At 45.1% G+C, this 13,514-nt stretch overlaps 1 protein-coding gene across 1 annotated transcript; it reads left to right on the top strand.

The window, feature by feature from the left end:
* The first annotated feature begins 191 nt into the window (after positions 1-191).
* On the top strand, positions 192-4,443 carry LOC120843486. Its single transcript, XM_040214885.3, has 2 exons — positions 192-843; positions 4,224-4,443. The coding sequence occupies exons 1-2, from the start codon at positions 388-390 to the stop codon at positions 4,428-4,430; spliced, it is 663 nt and encodes a 220-aa protein (XP_040070819.1). The 5' UTR covers positions 192-387; the 3' UTR covers positions 4,431-4,443.
* Positions 4,444-13,514: the final 9,071 nt, after the last annotated feature.

Below are 13,514 nucleotides of genomic sequence, written 5' to 3' on the forward strand. Positions count from 1 at the left end.
TCGGAGGAGTGGGACCTGTGTGCAAATCGTTCCTCCGACGCCGGAAGTGACGTAGTCGCGTCGGGGGAAAGACGGCCGTGTGGAAATCACTCCTTCGACGCCGGAAGTAACGTATCATCCCCGGCCCCGGATGTTGCCTTTATTATGACACGTGGCCGACCATGTGCGTCTGCCGCTGTAGTCTCCTGTGGTCGGGTCCTGGCCGCGCTGCTGTCGGCTCCGGTCACGCAAGCTATTTTGACTGATTTTTCGCACTCTTTGAAGCGTTTTGTTTAGCATTGTCTTGTTCTTTTTAGCAATACATTTTTCCGTATCTTGTGCTACTCTTTGTATTTTAGCTTTGATCGCACCCCCAACGTGCCTCGAGTTTTGGTAGCCGGCGATTCGATGGTGAAGTACTTGCCATTGAATAGTCGGTTGGCTGTTGAGGTTGCGCCGTTTAGTGGTATTAGAATCGAGCACTTGTTTTCCCAGGTGTCTGAGAAGCTACCCGATTTTGATGTTGTCATCCTACACGTTGGCACTAATAATTCCCATATTAGTGCCAGCGTGTACATCGACAAATATCGTCGTCTAGCTGCCCAGATCTGTGAACGCAATCCAATGATGCAGATCGCCTTTTCTGCCGTTCTTCCGAGACGGGAGAATAGGTTCTGCTCATTGGAATGGCAGCGTAGTCACGCTGCAGAGATCGAGGCTTCGAATGACCGTTACCGAGAGGTGAACTCGCTGCTGCGAGAGTTGTGTCGCAGGGAAGGGTTCACGTTCCTTGTCGGGCTAGCTGACGAGTGGCACCAGTGGATCCACCGCGACGGCGTCCACCCAAACCGGATCGGCAACAAGGTATGCACACGTGCGTTATGTCGCTGCACTAAAGAGCGCGAATATAAGGCGGCTACGATTGCAAGGCTCACCGTAAAAAGGGGAACTGAAAATTGACCTGCGCACGTGGCGAGCTAAATTACTGGTTGGGTTCAACTGGTTGACAGAACGGTGCCAACTCCAGCAACGAAACACGGCACAACTTGGAAGGTTGACCAGTCTTTATTGTCAAAAACCGAGAATGAAAATAAATAAGTTCGGTGACGTTCACGTTTCCGGATTGAAGGAAGCACAGCGTAGCTCTAAGGACCGCTTCAGTTGCCTCGTTAGCTAATTGCGACGATTGAATCGCCCTTTCAGAGCGAGTATTTGTGCGAGGTGAAAGATTAGCCGCTGGCGTCTGTCAGCATCCGTGACGACGTCCCTAGCTTCTCTCCATCGCGTGAAGAAAGGTGCTCACCCGTGTTTCCGCGTTGCGCAGGTGAAGTCCTGATAGGATGCTGTTGCGCTCCCACCTTACAATCAAACAATTCCAATTGCTTGTGTCACAACAGCTGCCAGTTCGGGTAGACTTTCCGCCATTTTTACCATTGTGCTCTCCGCGGCTGTTTTCTCTTCCGTCTGGTTTCTCCCTGGCTGCCCTCCGGTCGTTGAACTGCATCTTTCTGCCCTCGAAGTTTACCGTTGGGTCGCAAGAAGCGCAGATATGGTTTTGACATTTTCATAACGACACGTTTATCAATACACCACTGATCTCTATGACAATTGCTGGATCGCGTTTGCCCGCTCCGCGAATGCGGTCACTGGCGGCCATCTTTAGGTAGAGTTATATCACCTCTAGCCAATGTAAGCTGCTGCAGCCGCTATCATCCATCCATGGCAGATAGCGTTTTGGCAGGTGGGTTGGCAGGCTGCGGTCAAAATAGCGTGGGTGATATTGCTTGCTTGATTAAAATTATTTGACGAAACATGTTTTTGAAACCCAACGTGAACAGTAGTCCGGGTTTTGAGGACCTGGTAAAAGTTTCACAAAATTGCAGCACCGGGAGAAAAGCAGCACAGCACGTATCAAAAGTCGCATCGAAAGAAGCATCGAAAGCAGACGACTGCAGACGACGGTACGGAGTCTGCTTTTGATGCGAGCTGCGCTGGTTTTCCCCCGGTGCTGCGCTTTCGTAGAACTTTTGCCGGGTCCTCAAAGATGAGGCTACCGTTCACGCCGGGTTTCAAGAATCTGCTTCGTCGAACAACTTCAATCAAGCACGAAATGTCACCCACGGTACAGTGTACTAGATCTACGGCTATTTTATGGCAGCCTGCCGCCATTGCGCTGTCCGCCATATTACTATGATGGCTAGAGATGATATAACTCTACCTAAAGATGGCCGCCAGTGACCGCATTCCGGTCCATAGGAGGAGCTGGTCAAACGCGATCCAGCAAATAGACATAGAGATCAGTGCAATACACCAACTTTGGCGATCGTTTCCCTTCTCTACCGACCACTGGATGGACGGATGGATGAATCCGGCTGAGCCCTTTGGATCGGGCGGTAGCTTACGCCACCTAGCCATTCTGTTTTACCATTTAAGCTTAGAATATTTAAAGGTGAAAGCTATATTCACTCCGCACTGCAAAGAAAGTGAGGCTATAAAACACCCTTGCCATCAGTTAATAAGAAAATACCTAGTTTTCTCTCGCCTTCTGCCACCATTCACTTAATATTTGCTTGGTAATCTCTACTGTCTTGAAATCCACTGTTCCTTCGCTGTTTCTAAAACCCAATGACTTTATTAAATCTATGTTCTCTTCGTATCAAGTATCAAGTGCTCAGCCTTCTCGTCCTCCTCTCCACAAGCAGTGCACACTGTATCCATTTCCTGGTACTTCGCTCTGTGTGTTCTGGTTTGCAGTACACCCGTCCTCGCCTCAAACAACAATGAGCTTCCCCTAGAATGGTCGTAAATGCTTTCTTTGGCAATAACTGTTTTGTTTAATTTATAGTTTTCCAGAGCCGTCTTTGTCTGCATTCTCTCTAGCCACCAATCTCTTTCTGTGGCCTTAACTGACACCTGCTCTTCCTAAGTCCACTATAGCCTTAAAAACTGTCCTCCTAACTCCCTAGTGCACTGTCTCCAGTTTGTATCTACGCTTCTCATGTATAAATAGCTGAAAACCTTTTGTGCCCATTGCCACCCATCCATTTGCCTCAACCAATCCTCAAATTCTATCTTGCTCACCGCTTCCCTGCTCTCAAATGACGCCCATCCCATGTCTCCTTGTACTAGCTGCCTGGTTTGGTGTTTTGCAATGTGTCCCCAAAGCCAGCCTACCTACTCTGCACTGTTTTATTTCTAGTCTCGCATGCACTTCGGATTTCACGCATAGCACTGCATTTCCAAAAGTCAAGCCAGGCACCATGACCCCTTTCCAAATCTCTCTCACCACCTCATACCTGTTGTAATTTCAAAGTGCTCTATTTTTCATTACAGCTGCATTTCTGTTGCCCTTACCTATTATATACTTTTCATGCTCACTGAGATATTCTGCACCATCACATATCCATACTCCTAGGTACTTGTATTTACTAGCTTTCTCAACTGTAATATTCTGTACCTTCAGCCTCTCAACTTCATCATCGTTAAAAATCATGATTGGTGGTTTTTCACTGCGTCACATGTGCCATCTGTCGACAACGCTCAAAACTAATCCGCATGCGTGTCACAACGGCCTGCTGGGTCCGATTTAAAAAAAAAGGGAGTAGGTCTTTGCTTCAATGTTTAATACATTTTTATACATGTACATAAATGTTGATTTAAGTAAATATTTTTTATGCCACTAATTATATTGCAATTTATAAAAGGATATGTACATTAAAATTTGACATATTTTTTTAAATACATAAATGTATACCTAGTAATTAAAGGTTTATCCATTTCTGTAAATCTATATATTTAAGTTTTTTTTTCCTTCACTAGCAAAGATCAATACACCCCCATCTTGTCGAAATGGACATGGCATGTGAACCCTAACAGGGAATGGGAAAACAATTGAAACTTCCCCTGGGAATCCCTCCAACCAGTTAACTCCTTAACTGGTCCCAGTTACCCCTACCCGTTCCCCATCTGGGCATAGTCAAGCCAGTTGACCCCTCAGCTAGTCCCAGTAGCACTCCTATTGATAACAGCCAATTCCAACTTGGGACCAGTTAGTTCCAGTTGTAACCAGTCGAGATGCCAACCGGTCCCAGTTAGACGTTTTGGCATAGGTGCCTTGTATGTAAAGCTAAAGGCGCAGCACCTTTTCTGTGAAATCTTCAAGGCAACATCTTTAACAATTTGAACGAGTGAGGTGACTGCAGCTGACAATCAGCTTTGGTGCTAATGTCAAGTACCGTGTGCAGGTCCTCGCTGGGTTCATGGGCCAGCAAGTACGGAGCGTCCTGGAGAAGATGGCCAGGGCCAAGATCCAGCAGGACCACAAGGAGGCAATGCCAGGGACCCGCTCGTGGGACGGCTGGACCATCAAGGGTGCCCTATTGACCGCGCCATGTTGTCTCTTCAGAATTCTCCGACTTTTCCAGCAAAGTTTTGTTAATCTGACGACATAGTCTTTTTAAGAGGCTGGGGAAATTATAGCAAAAAGTTTGTGGGCTTCACATCTGGTAACAAGAAGGTTCTAAAAACAAGGCCCCATGAAAACTGAGCAAGTTGCTACTTGTGTAAATGGGCTCTGAAGAAACCAACAACTAGGCGCTGCACAGTCCGATGATTCTTTCCGAGTCTGAAGTGCTTCGAGGGAATCGGAATTTTGTGTTATAATGTGAATAAACTGTTCTGCATTACAAATCGAGTTTGATGTTGTTTACTTACATTTGGGGGGGTGCCAATTTGTCTTATACCTTAGTAGTTACATCCGCACACTGCATTTGATATCAATCCTGCCCCAACAATAGCTAGCGCACATGGGCCCCTTTTTTCCTTTCTGATCACTCCTCAAATAATGCCCGGTGCTTCTCTGCGTGCACCAGAGCAACGTAAGAAAGCTAACTGCGAGAGCACTGGCTTTTCTCCGCAGCGTGGAGAAGGTTACCAAAAAAGAGCTGGTGCTTTTCACATGCACCGGTGCGATGTGGGAAAACTTACAGCGAGCGCACGAGTGCTTCTCCGCGTGTACTGGTGCAACAAGGAAAAGCTTAACACGAGAGCATTGTCGCAAAGTATTAAGCTTGATACTAGCATTGTATTGAGAACACCACAGTTTGCAGAGACGTGGTTCATTACTCCGACAAGCTGGAAGTGCGCTGTGAAGGCATTTGTTTACAGCATTTTCAAAAAAATTTGTTTTACTGTCGAAGGATGTATGGCCATATCAGTAGATTATACAAAAACTTTCCAACACAAAGAATGGAAAGAAACTACAGTGGACTGCTTCCTTCAACCAGCAATGACAGTGATGAATTTTGTTGCTGGTTGAAATAAGTAGTAGTCGTCTGGAGTTAGCATTCTATTCCTTTTATGTCCAAAAGTTTGAAACCAACACTTTATTCTTATTTTCCTGTTAATCCTTAAATGAATGCTTTTCAGAGGCTGCTGGCCCAGATAGCTAACAATTTCTTTGTTTGCATTGTTCGGCCAAGCATCACAGCTACCAGATAACTGGGTTCTAGTTGCCTGGTAGAAAAGCTGTTTTTCTACCAGGCAACTGCACGTGCCGTCTCGGTTTTCTTTCTTGAATGGCATGGGATTGGGCCTGGGTGCCATACTGCAGGAAACAAATGATCCGGAGCCCAGGTACCACTTCCACAAGATGCAAGGAAATTCCTTTTATTGGGAGTGACAATAAAAAGACATTAATATTTGGCTCACAAATTCATTGCCTTGGTCGACACGGGAGCCACAAATTCCTGCACATCACATGCAGAGTAATTACTACGGGCAACGAACACCTATTGCACATGGGTAATAGCAAATAGTTACAGCCTATGCGATGTGGAATGATGTTACTGCTTCTTGCAGGCATGTCCACCCTATTTAAAGAAGGAGTCTGTGAAGATGTCCACCGATGCCTTTCTAAACAACTACAGGCAAACTAGAGCAGAACTGTTTCATGTTCCTTCATGTGTAACCAGACATTTCGTATGCTTTTATGTGTGCTCACTGTGCAATACCTCATGTCTCTCGGATTCAGTCATATGATGCCATCGCTCCACCTCGCCTTTATATATCTGCATCTGCTGCAATGTACCGTCGCCATTTGGATAATCTTACATTTATTTGTTTGTTAACTTTATAAGTGTGTTTAGGATTTTTTGTTTGCTGGTTTTATTGTTTGTTTTGGTGCACCACGGGGCATCCAAGATAAAGACTGATGACACCCAAAATAAAGATGATTATTATTATAAACCTGTTGCTGACCCTCCTAATTCGAGGGCCACAAATGACAGCCCTTTTTTGCCAGCATTATCTACTATCGCTGTAGCACTGCCAAATCATTAATTGCAAAGAAAAGTGGTGTAAGATAATTCCTTGTGTCTCTGCGGTACAAGGCAGCGTTTGCCTTTGCCTGATTGACACCTACACAGAGTCGCAAATACTTTTCCAGAAGCTCTTGTCTCCACTATAATCAACTATATAAAGAACATGACATTACCACTCTTTCTGAGCATTTGTGCTACCCACTTATCTACACACTTGAAGCATAAAAGCAGCAATATTACAATATTAGTAAGTTATAAAAAAATTAAACAGTTTGGTTCCTGCATGGGACATCCTGATTCAATCGACTTATAGATTCAGTGTCCATCCGATCGATTCCAGAAAAGCAGACCGTACCGAATTTCACCTGCAGCATGCAAAGTTATCTAATAGTATATCAACAAAATGTTGGAAAAAAATTGTTCAGCCCATCTTCATCCCTTGGCCATCCCCCATTGCCCTCGTATAAAGAATTGAGGGCTCAATGTCGCATGCTGCAAATGAAATGATTGGCAGTGGTCATGCACTGACACACATATCGACAGGGTGGAGGATAAAAATCAAGTTGATTTAAATCGAAATCATGATTTAGACCACAACTTTAATCATACAGGTAAATTACTTTTATAATGTAATTTAATTACAATAACTTTGCTCCAAAAGTAGTTTAACTACAGTTACAATTAGTACTACCTGAGAAATAATTCATTGCAATTACAAATTACTTTGCTGATGACATCATCAGTGATGATGACAATGCTAATGTCGGTGACGTCATCAGTGACGTCACTGATGTCATCATCAGTGTTGATGATGCAAGGATTTCCGGTTGGCACCGGAAATCCTTGCAAAAGTAGTTGTAATTGTGCCTCAAAGTTTGTAATTACTGATGCTAAAAAGCAAATAAAGTACAATTGCAGCTCCCTTTAGCAGGAAGTAATGAATTACAAATTACCAGAAAAGTAATTCAATTACAGTAATTTAATTACTGTAATTAAATGACTACCCAAGTATGATTTGAATACCAATGTTTCAAATCAAACATTTTGATATATTAAAAAAAAACCATTAATTTTACCACTGGAACCACAACTATTTTATTGTTTTCAGGTGTATTTATATTTTCATTCCATGTAAAATAATTATCAAGTAATATTGATATGGGGATAACGAGCAAATATAAGACTTCTTCGAGGCACAAGTAAATTGTAGGATTGAACGCTCTCTCTACTTTTCAGCTCATTCTTCAGGTATAGCAAAACAAGGGAAAGGGTAGAGTCAACAAAAGAACTGCATGCGTGAACAAGCATACAAACTCAAATACCAGCAGAGAGAGGTATAGAATCAGGCAGACAGACTAAAGTATATGTCTCTGGTTGATCTTGCATATTCTAGTGTATTTATTATTTTCAGAGAAATTATATTTCTCTCAAAAAATTATTTTGAGAAAACAGTTTAAATCTAATCAATGATTTTTTTTTTTTTTTTTTAATTTCGCCAGTGAGAAATTTGTAATTTGGTTAGTTGTAAAGTCATGTTCAGTCAATCAATGTGGCCTATTGCCATAAGTGCTCTTCGGAGGATGAGATTCGCGCATGGATTTCTTGCAATAAATATGTAGATAATGAAGAAGTATTTCTAGGTCGCTTTTCCGCAGTACACAACTTCGTAAGGTGAAGCGCACTTGCGGGTTTTTTGCTTTCCTGCAAAACTCGGTGTTTCAGGGAGAAGCACGCTTATGGAACGTTAGGTCTACTGCTTTCCCATCTTACTGCAACTGACAAGTACATTTGCTGGTTCTGCGCTTTCCCACAAGGAAAATACGTGCAAGGGGAAGCGCACTTGCGAGTTACTTGGTCCGCCGCTTTCCCGCCGTACAGCAAATAGAAGGGGGAAACCCTTCTTCCAGGGTACAAGCTCTTTTCTGAGTTTCAAACTGTTCCACAAGGCACATTTTCGTAGGAAGAACCGCTTTTGCGGGTCGCGCTATTCTGGATAGCGTGCGTTTTTAATTAGAAGTACGCTTGTGGGCTTTTTACTGCACAGATGTCATAGAAAAATGTCCTTCCACTGGCAAGCAGACTTCCAAGTTAATTGTATTTGTTCCTTGAAACCTCTACTTCAGCAATGTTGCTATTGTGATGAAGCACATGTTTCCTCCCAATTATAAGGTTAGTACAAATAAATGGTGTACAAAACACGTCTTAGCTTCAGCCAAAACTCTGTACTCAGCATACAATGTGTATGTAAAAGAAAACACATGGTGGTATAGATTTGAATGATTAAATCAATATAAAACAGTAATAATAATAAAACTTTGTGGTGGAGGAACACTTCAATTGTTAAAATGTAAAGTTGCATAAGTAACGATGTACCAGAATAATGCTTTCTTTTTATTTCTTGCCTGTTTAATAGTTCCTACACTTGGAGAGTTCATTTAATAATTAATAATTGCCACAATTCAGTACCATCTAACCTCTGAAACAATAATTACATTCAAGAAGTCATCTCCAGCTATCCCATACTCACCAGTTCAATCGATCATTCCCTTGCACAGACACATAAGCTACCCTAGCCTCGCATAGGACTCCAGCTCGACTGACTCAGGCTTTGCCCTTTCATACATAATTTTTTCTGAATAATCATACAAAATTTAAGGTTTCATCAGCAAATTTTAATGAGAAGGAGATGGTGGTCTTTGTGTAAAATATGATTAATAAATGAAAGATTGTGGAGGGAAGGTAAAAAGAAAGGATCAACCAATATATGGGGGGATAGAGGTAAAAGAGATGGAAGAATAAGCAGAGAAGGTGCTTGGCCCCACAGCTTCATGAATTCTTTCAGAGGGGTCAAATGATGGTGTTCCCTTCAGTCATCATCTCAGACATAATCTCCTACACCCGCTGTAAATGGTTTGGCTCTTTGCCTATCATCTGTGTATTGCTTGCTGTGCTTCTGGTAATCAGCAATGCATTGGCGGAGTTGCTGCATCTCGATGTGAACGGGCTCGTCAAAACTTGGGAAGCCCACGATGTCCATACGGGTACGCATTTTTGCGTCCGTGGATGAGCTCAGCGGGGGAGAGCTTCGTCGCTGCATGTGGTGTACTTCGGTAGACACCCGGAAACCCAAGGCCTGTACGAACGTTGGTTTGTTCCTGCAGGATAGTTTGGACGTACTGCTTAAGCACTCGGTTGAAGCGCTCAACCTGACCATTGGCTTGTGGATGGTATGTCGGAGACCGATGGTGGTAAATCCCTCTGGACTTCAGGAACTCCTGGAATATGCGGAATTCAAACTATGGGCCATGATCAGAAACAATCACCTTCGGATACCATTCTCGGTTGAAGATTCTAATGAGGAATTCACATACAGCTTCAGCAGTAACTTGGTTACAAAGAGCTACCTCTGGCCACTTACTGAAGTAGTCGACTAGGGCGACTGCAAATCTGAATTGCGATGGAAGTTTGTAAAAAGGTCCGACAATGTCTATTCCTATTTGTTTCCATGCACCCGATAGGAATGGAACTGGTTGTAGGGGTGCCGCTGCCGTCACAGCTGTCTTGTCGTTCGTCTGACAGGTGTTGCAGTCTCTAATTTAGGTGTCGACCTCGATGTCGACTCTGGGCCAACAGAAGTGCTGGTGTAGACGCTGCTTTGTCCGCACAATTCCAGGGCGTGACTCATGAGCTAGATCAATGAGTCTATGCCGTAGCCAAATAGGTGGAACCAACACTTCACCACGTAGTAGTAAGTCATCCACGGAGGAAAGCTCTTCTCGCAACTTGTAGTATGTAGATAGTACTTTATCACATTGTTCCTCGTGACCCCATTCAGTGCAGATACACTGGATTACTCGAGGCAAATTAGGGTCTTGCCTGGTTTCTTTCTTGATTTCTTCTTGATTGATTGTGCATAGATTGCATACCGGCAAGTGAATTCTTCCTTGTCGTCACTAAACTTGCTGCAATCCGAAGGATTCGGAGTAGGCAGGCGTGACAGTGCGTCTGCTACGACACTCTTGTTTCCTTTCTGGTAATGTACCTCGTAGTCGTACCTGAGGAGTCTCATAGCCCACCTGGTTATCCTCATTGGTTGTCGACCGGATCCTCGTGTAGAAAGCAAAGTAACGAGAGCCTGATGATCTGTCTTGAGCGTGAAATGGCGCCCGAAGAGAAAAAAGCGCCATTTCTCGCAGGCCCAAAGGCACGCCAATGCCTCTTTCTCCCCTGCAGAGTAGTTGCGTTCGACGCTTGAAAGTTTTCACGATGCGAACGACACCGTTCGAATTCCTTCCGGATGTACTTGCTGCAGAATTACGCTTAATCCGTAATTAGATGCATCCGTTGTGACGACGGTGGGCAGCACCACGTCAAAGTCAGTGGATCGCTGTTTCGTATCAGATCCTTCACAGCAGTGAATGCCTCTTTTTGTGCCTTTTTCCATTAAAAGGGAACATCCTTCCGCAGGAGCACGTGCAGAGGCTCCACGATGGTCGCAAAGTTTGGTACAAACTTGACGTAATATGCGAGCAGGCCGAGTAATGATCGTAGTGATGTTATGTTTGTGGGGGGTGAAGCCTGCATGATAGCCTCAACATTATCTTCGCATTGCTTGATTCCCTGCGGTGTCAGCTCGTGTCCTAGGAATTGAAGCTGCTGGACTGCAAAAAAAAACATTTGTGCTAGTTTAGTTTCAAGCCTGCATCTTGAAGGCGTGAAAGAACTTGCCTCAGGCGGGCATCATGCTCTTCTCTTGTGCGCCCGAAAATAAGTACATCATCCAGGTAGACGATGGTACCTGGAGTACCTCAGAGTATGTAGTCCATCATTTTTGAAAGGCAGGGGCGGCGGATGCCAGCCCGAAACATACTCTGGTGAACCTGAAGAGACATTCATGTGCCACAAATGCCGTTAGGTCTCTGCTTTCCTCTGCCAGGTCCAACTGGTGATATGCCAATGAGAGGTCTAGCTTGCTGAAGATGTGGGCACCGGAAAGCTGATGAAAAAGTTTGTCGGGGCACGGTAGAGGGTGGGAATCCAAAACTATTGCAGTGTTCGGCTTGCATAGGCCTACACAGAGCCGGACCTGCCCATTCTTTTTGCGGGCCACTACGATGGGAGACACCCACTCCGAAGCATTGATGCGCTCGATAACCCCGGAGTGTCCCAGCTTCACCAGTTCCTCAGAAACTTTCTCCCGCACTGCGAAAGGTAGTCTTGGTAGCTTTTGTTGGAAAGGAGCGACGGAATCTTTTGTCTTTACCTTATGTACAAATCCTTTCGCATGACCTAATCCCTCGGAGAACAGATGGGGGAAGTCTTGTGTGATCTCTGGAGGGTTTCTCGCGGAGACCGTTGCCGCCTGTCCTCCGGTGGGAGGAGCAAAGTTTAGTTGGATGTCCAATGCACAAAAGGCGTTTAGGCCCATGACAGCCACGCCTGTTCATACGACGTGAAATGTGCAGGTGCTGCGTCTTTGAGCAAACTGCACCGGTGCGTCGAATTTCCCCAGAACGGGAATGTCTTTTCCGGAGTAGTCCAGAAGTGTTGTACTCAAACATTCCAACTTGTAAGAGTGGAAGTGTCTTCGGTAGACGTCTTTTGGCAGGATTGAAACGGATGAACTCGTGTCGACTAAACGTTTGGTGGGAACATGTGCCAGATGTATCTCGCACGTAACCGATTGTTTGGTAAAGCTGGTAGTTAGCACCTGGACTTGGTCGTGCGCTTGTTCCACTCTTCGTACATGGGATTTTGCTTGTGAAACTCCCTGCTTGCAAACGGAGGCGAAGTGTCCCTTCTTGTTGCATTTTCTGCAAGCTTCATTCTTTGCCAGCACTTAGGATGGTCCGCCATGTGGTGCGGTGATCCACATCTGTAACAAGTGCCGGACGACTTGCTGGGACTTGCCCTCGAATTTTTGGCTTTTATTTTTGCCACTTGTGAACTGGATCCCTCTTCCGTCAAGAGCTTGGCCTCCTTCATCGCTTGCTCAACTTGAGAGGCGATGGCAAAAGCGAATTCTAGGGAAAGTTCAGACTCTAGGAGGAGTCCTAGAGTCCTGTCGACTGCACCAATTGTGTTTTTAATACGAACGCCTATGTCAGACAGTACAGAAAAACCAGCTGCTCCTTCTCGTGCTCCGTTCGTATCCCCCTTCCTCTTCGTCCTCGTCTACCAGCAGCCAGGATCAGCTTGTAGACACAACAGAGAGTATACGCTGCTATTTAATAGAGTTGCAGGACGGTGAGGGCGACGCGCTCACTGAATGAGTCGAGTATCACATTCGTACATTCGTCCCCTTCTGTGTTCCTGGGTCTCGGGTTTTATTACCATGTATCACATTCTGCTCTGATAACACTCTACGCATTCTACTGCAGTGACAGGGCCAGGCAACATATGTGACCGAGTGGTCCGGTCAGCTTTAACCGTGAGTGTGTCATATGGTGGGCACACCTTTTCAGTACTGCTCGGTTTGATCGAAGGCGCAAGTGTCAACACCTACACAAAAATCAGTCTCAGAAGAAAAAACTAAATCTGGTTCTATATAAAAACAAACACAAAGAACAAATGCATAATATGTAAAATTAATATGCATGATTACAAATTGAGTTAAATCTGCAGTTACAATTCTTTGCATCAAGTTGATTCCCAGTTAGGTCTCCATTGGTTCCCAACTGGAACCGGCATATCTCAGTAGTAGTGAATCCAAGTGGACGCAGTTTCAAATCTAACTGCCGTACCCGCAACGACCCCCCTCCCACCCCCGTTCCCTCCCGGGGTTCCGCGGCAGGTCCCGGGGGTCGCTCCTATCCGTTCAACCTTTTTTGCAGCTGGGTTACGCACACTTACCACCTGTAACTGAGAACCTTAACGTAACTCAGCTGTTGGCTCGTTGAAAACGAGCCAACAGCTGAGCCAACATTAGGTGCGATAATCAATGATAAGGTCTTTGCAACAGCGAACACCCATCTAAGCGCGCGCGGGCGCACTCGGCCGGCCGTCACTACCGCCGGTCACGCTGATGCAAGAAAGCATTGAGCGTCGTGCTATGTTCCGCTCGCTGGCAGTGTAACGAAGGCTACGGGCACGAGATCAGCTGCGAGACGTTTTTTTCACAGGACGAGCGCCCGAGCTGGAGGAGCGTGCAATGTACAATGCAAGGGACAGCCGATTCGGAGCACACTACCGCACGCGACGCACGCGCTAGGGCCA

Source organism: Ixodes scapularis, unplaced genomic scaffold, assembly GCF_016920785.2.
Source record: "Ixodes scapularis isolate PalLabHiFi unplaced genomic scaffold, ASM1692078v2 PGA_scaffold13__105_contigs__length_92229423, whole genome shotgun sequence".
Classification (NCBI taxonomy): domain Eukaryota; kingdom Metazoa; phylum Arthropoda; class Arachnida; order Ixodida; family Ixodidae; genus Ixodes; species Ixodes scapularis.

What these genes read in the sequence shown, in the direction of transcription:
- LOC120843486 (XM_040214885.3), top strand. Translation starts at nt 388, where the DNA reads ATGGTGAAGTACTTGCCATTGAATAGTCGGTTGGCTGTTGAGGTTGCG. An exon ending in CAAACCGGATCGGCAACAAG is followed by an intron (nt 844 to 4,223) that starts GTATGCACACGT and finishes TACCGTGTGCAG; the next exon opens with GTCCTCGCTGGGTTCATGGG.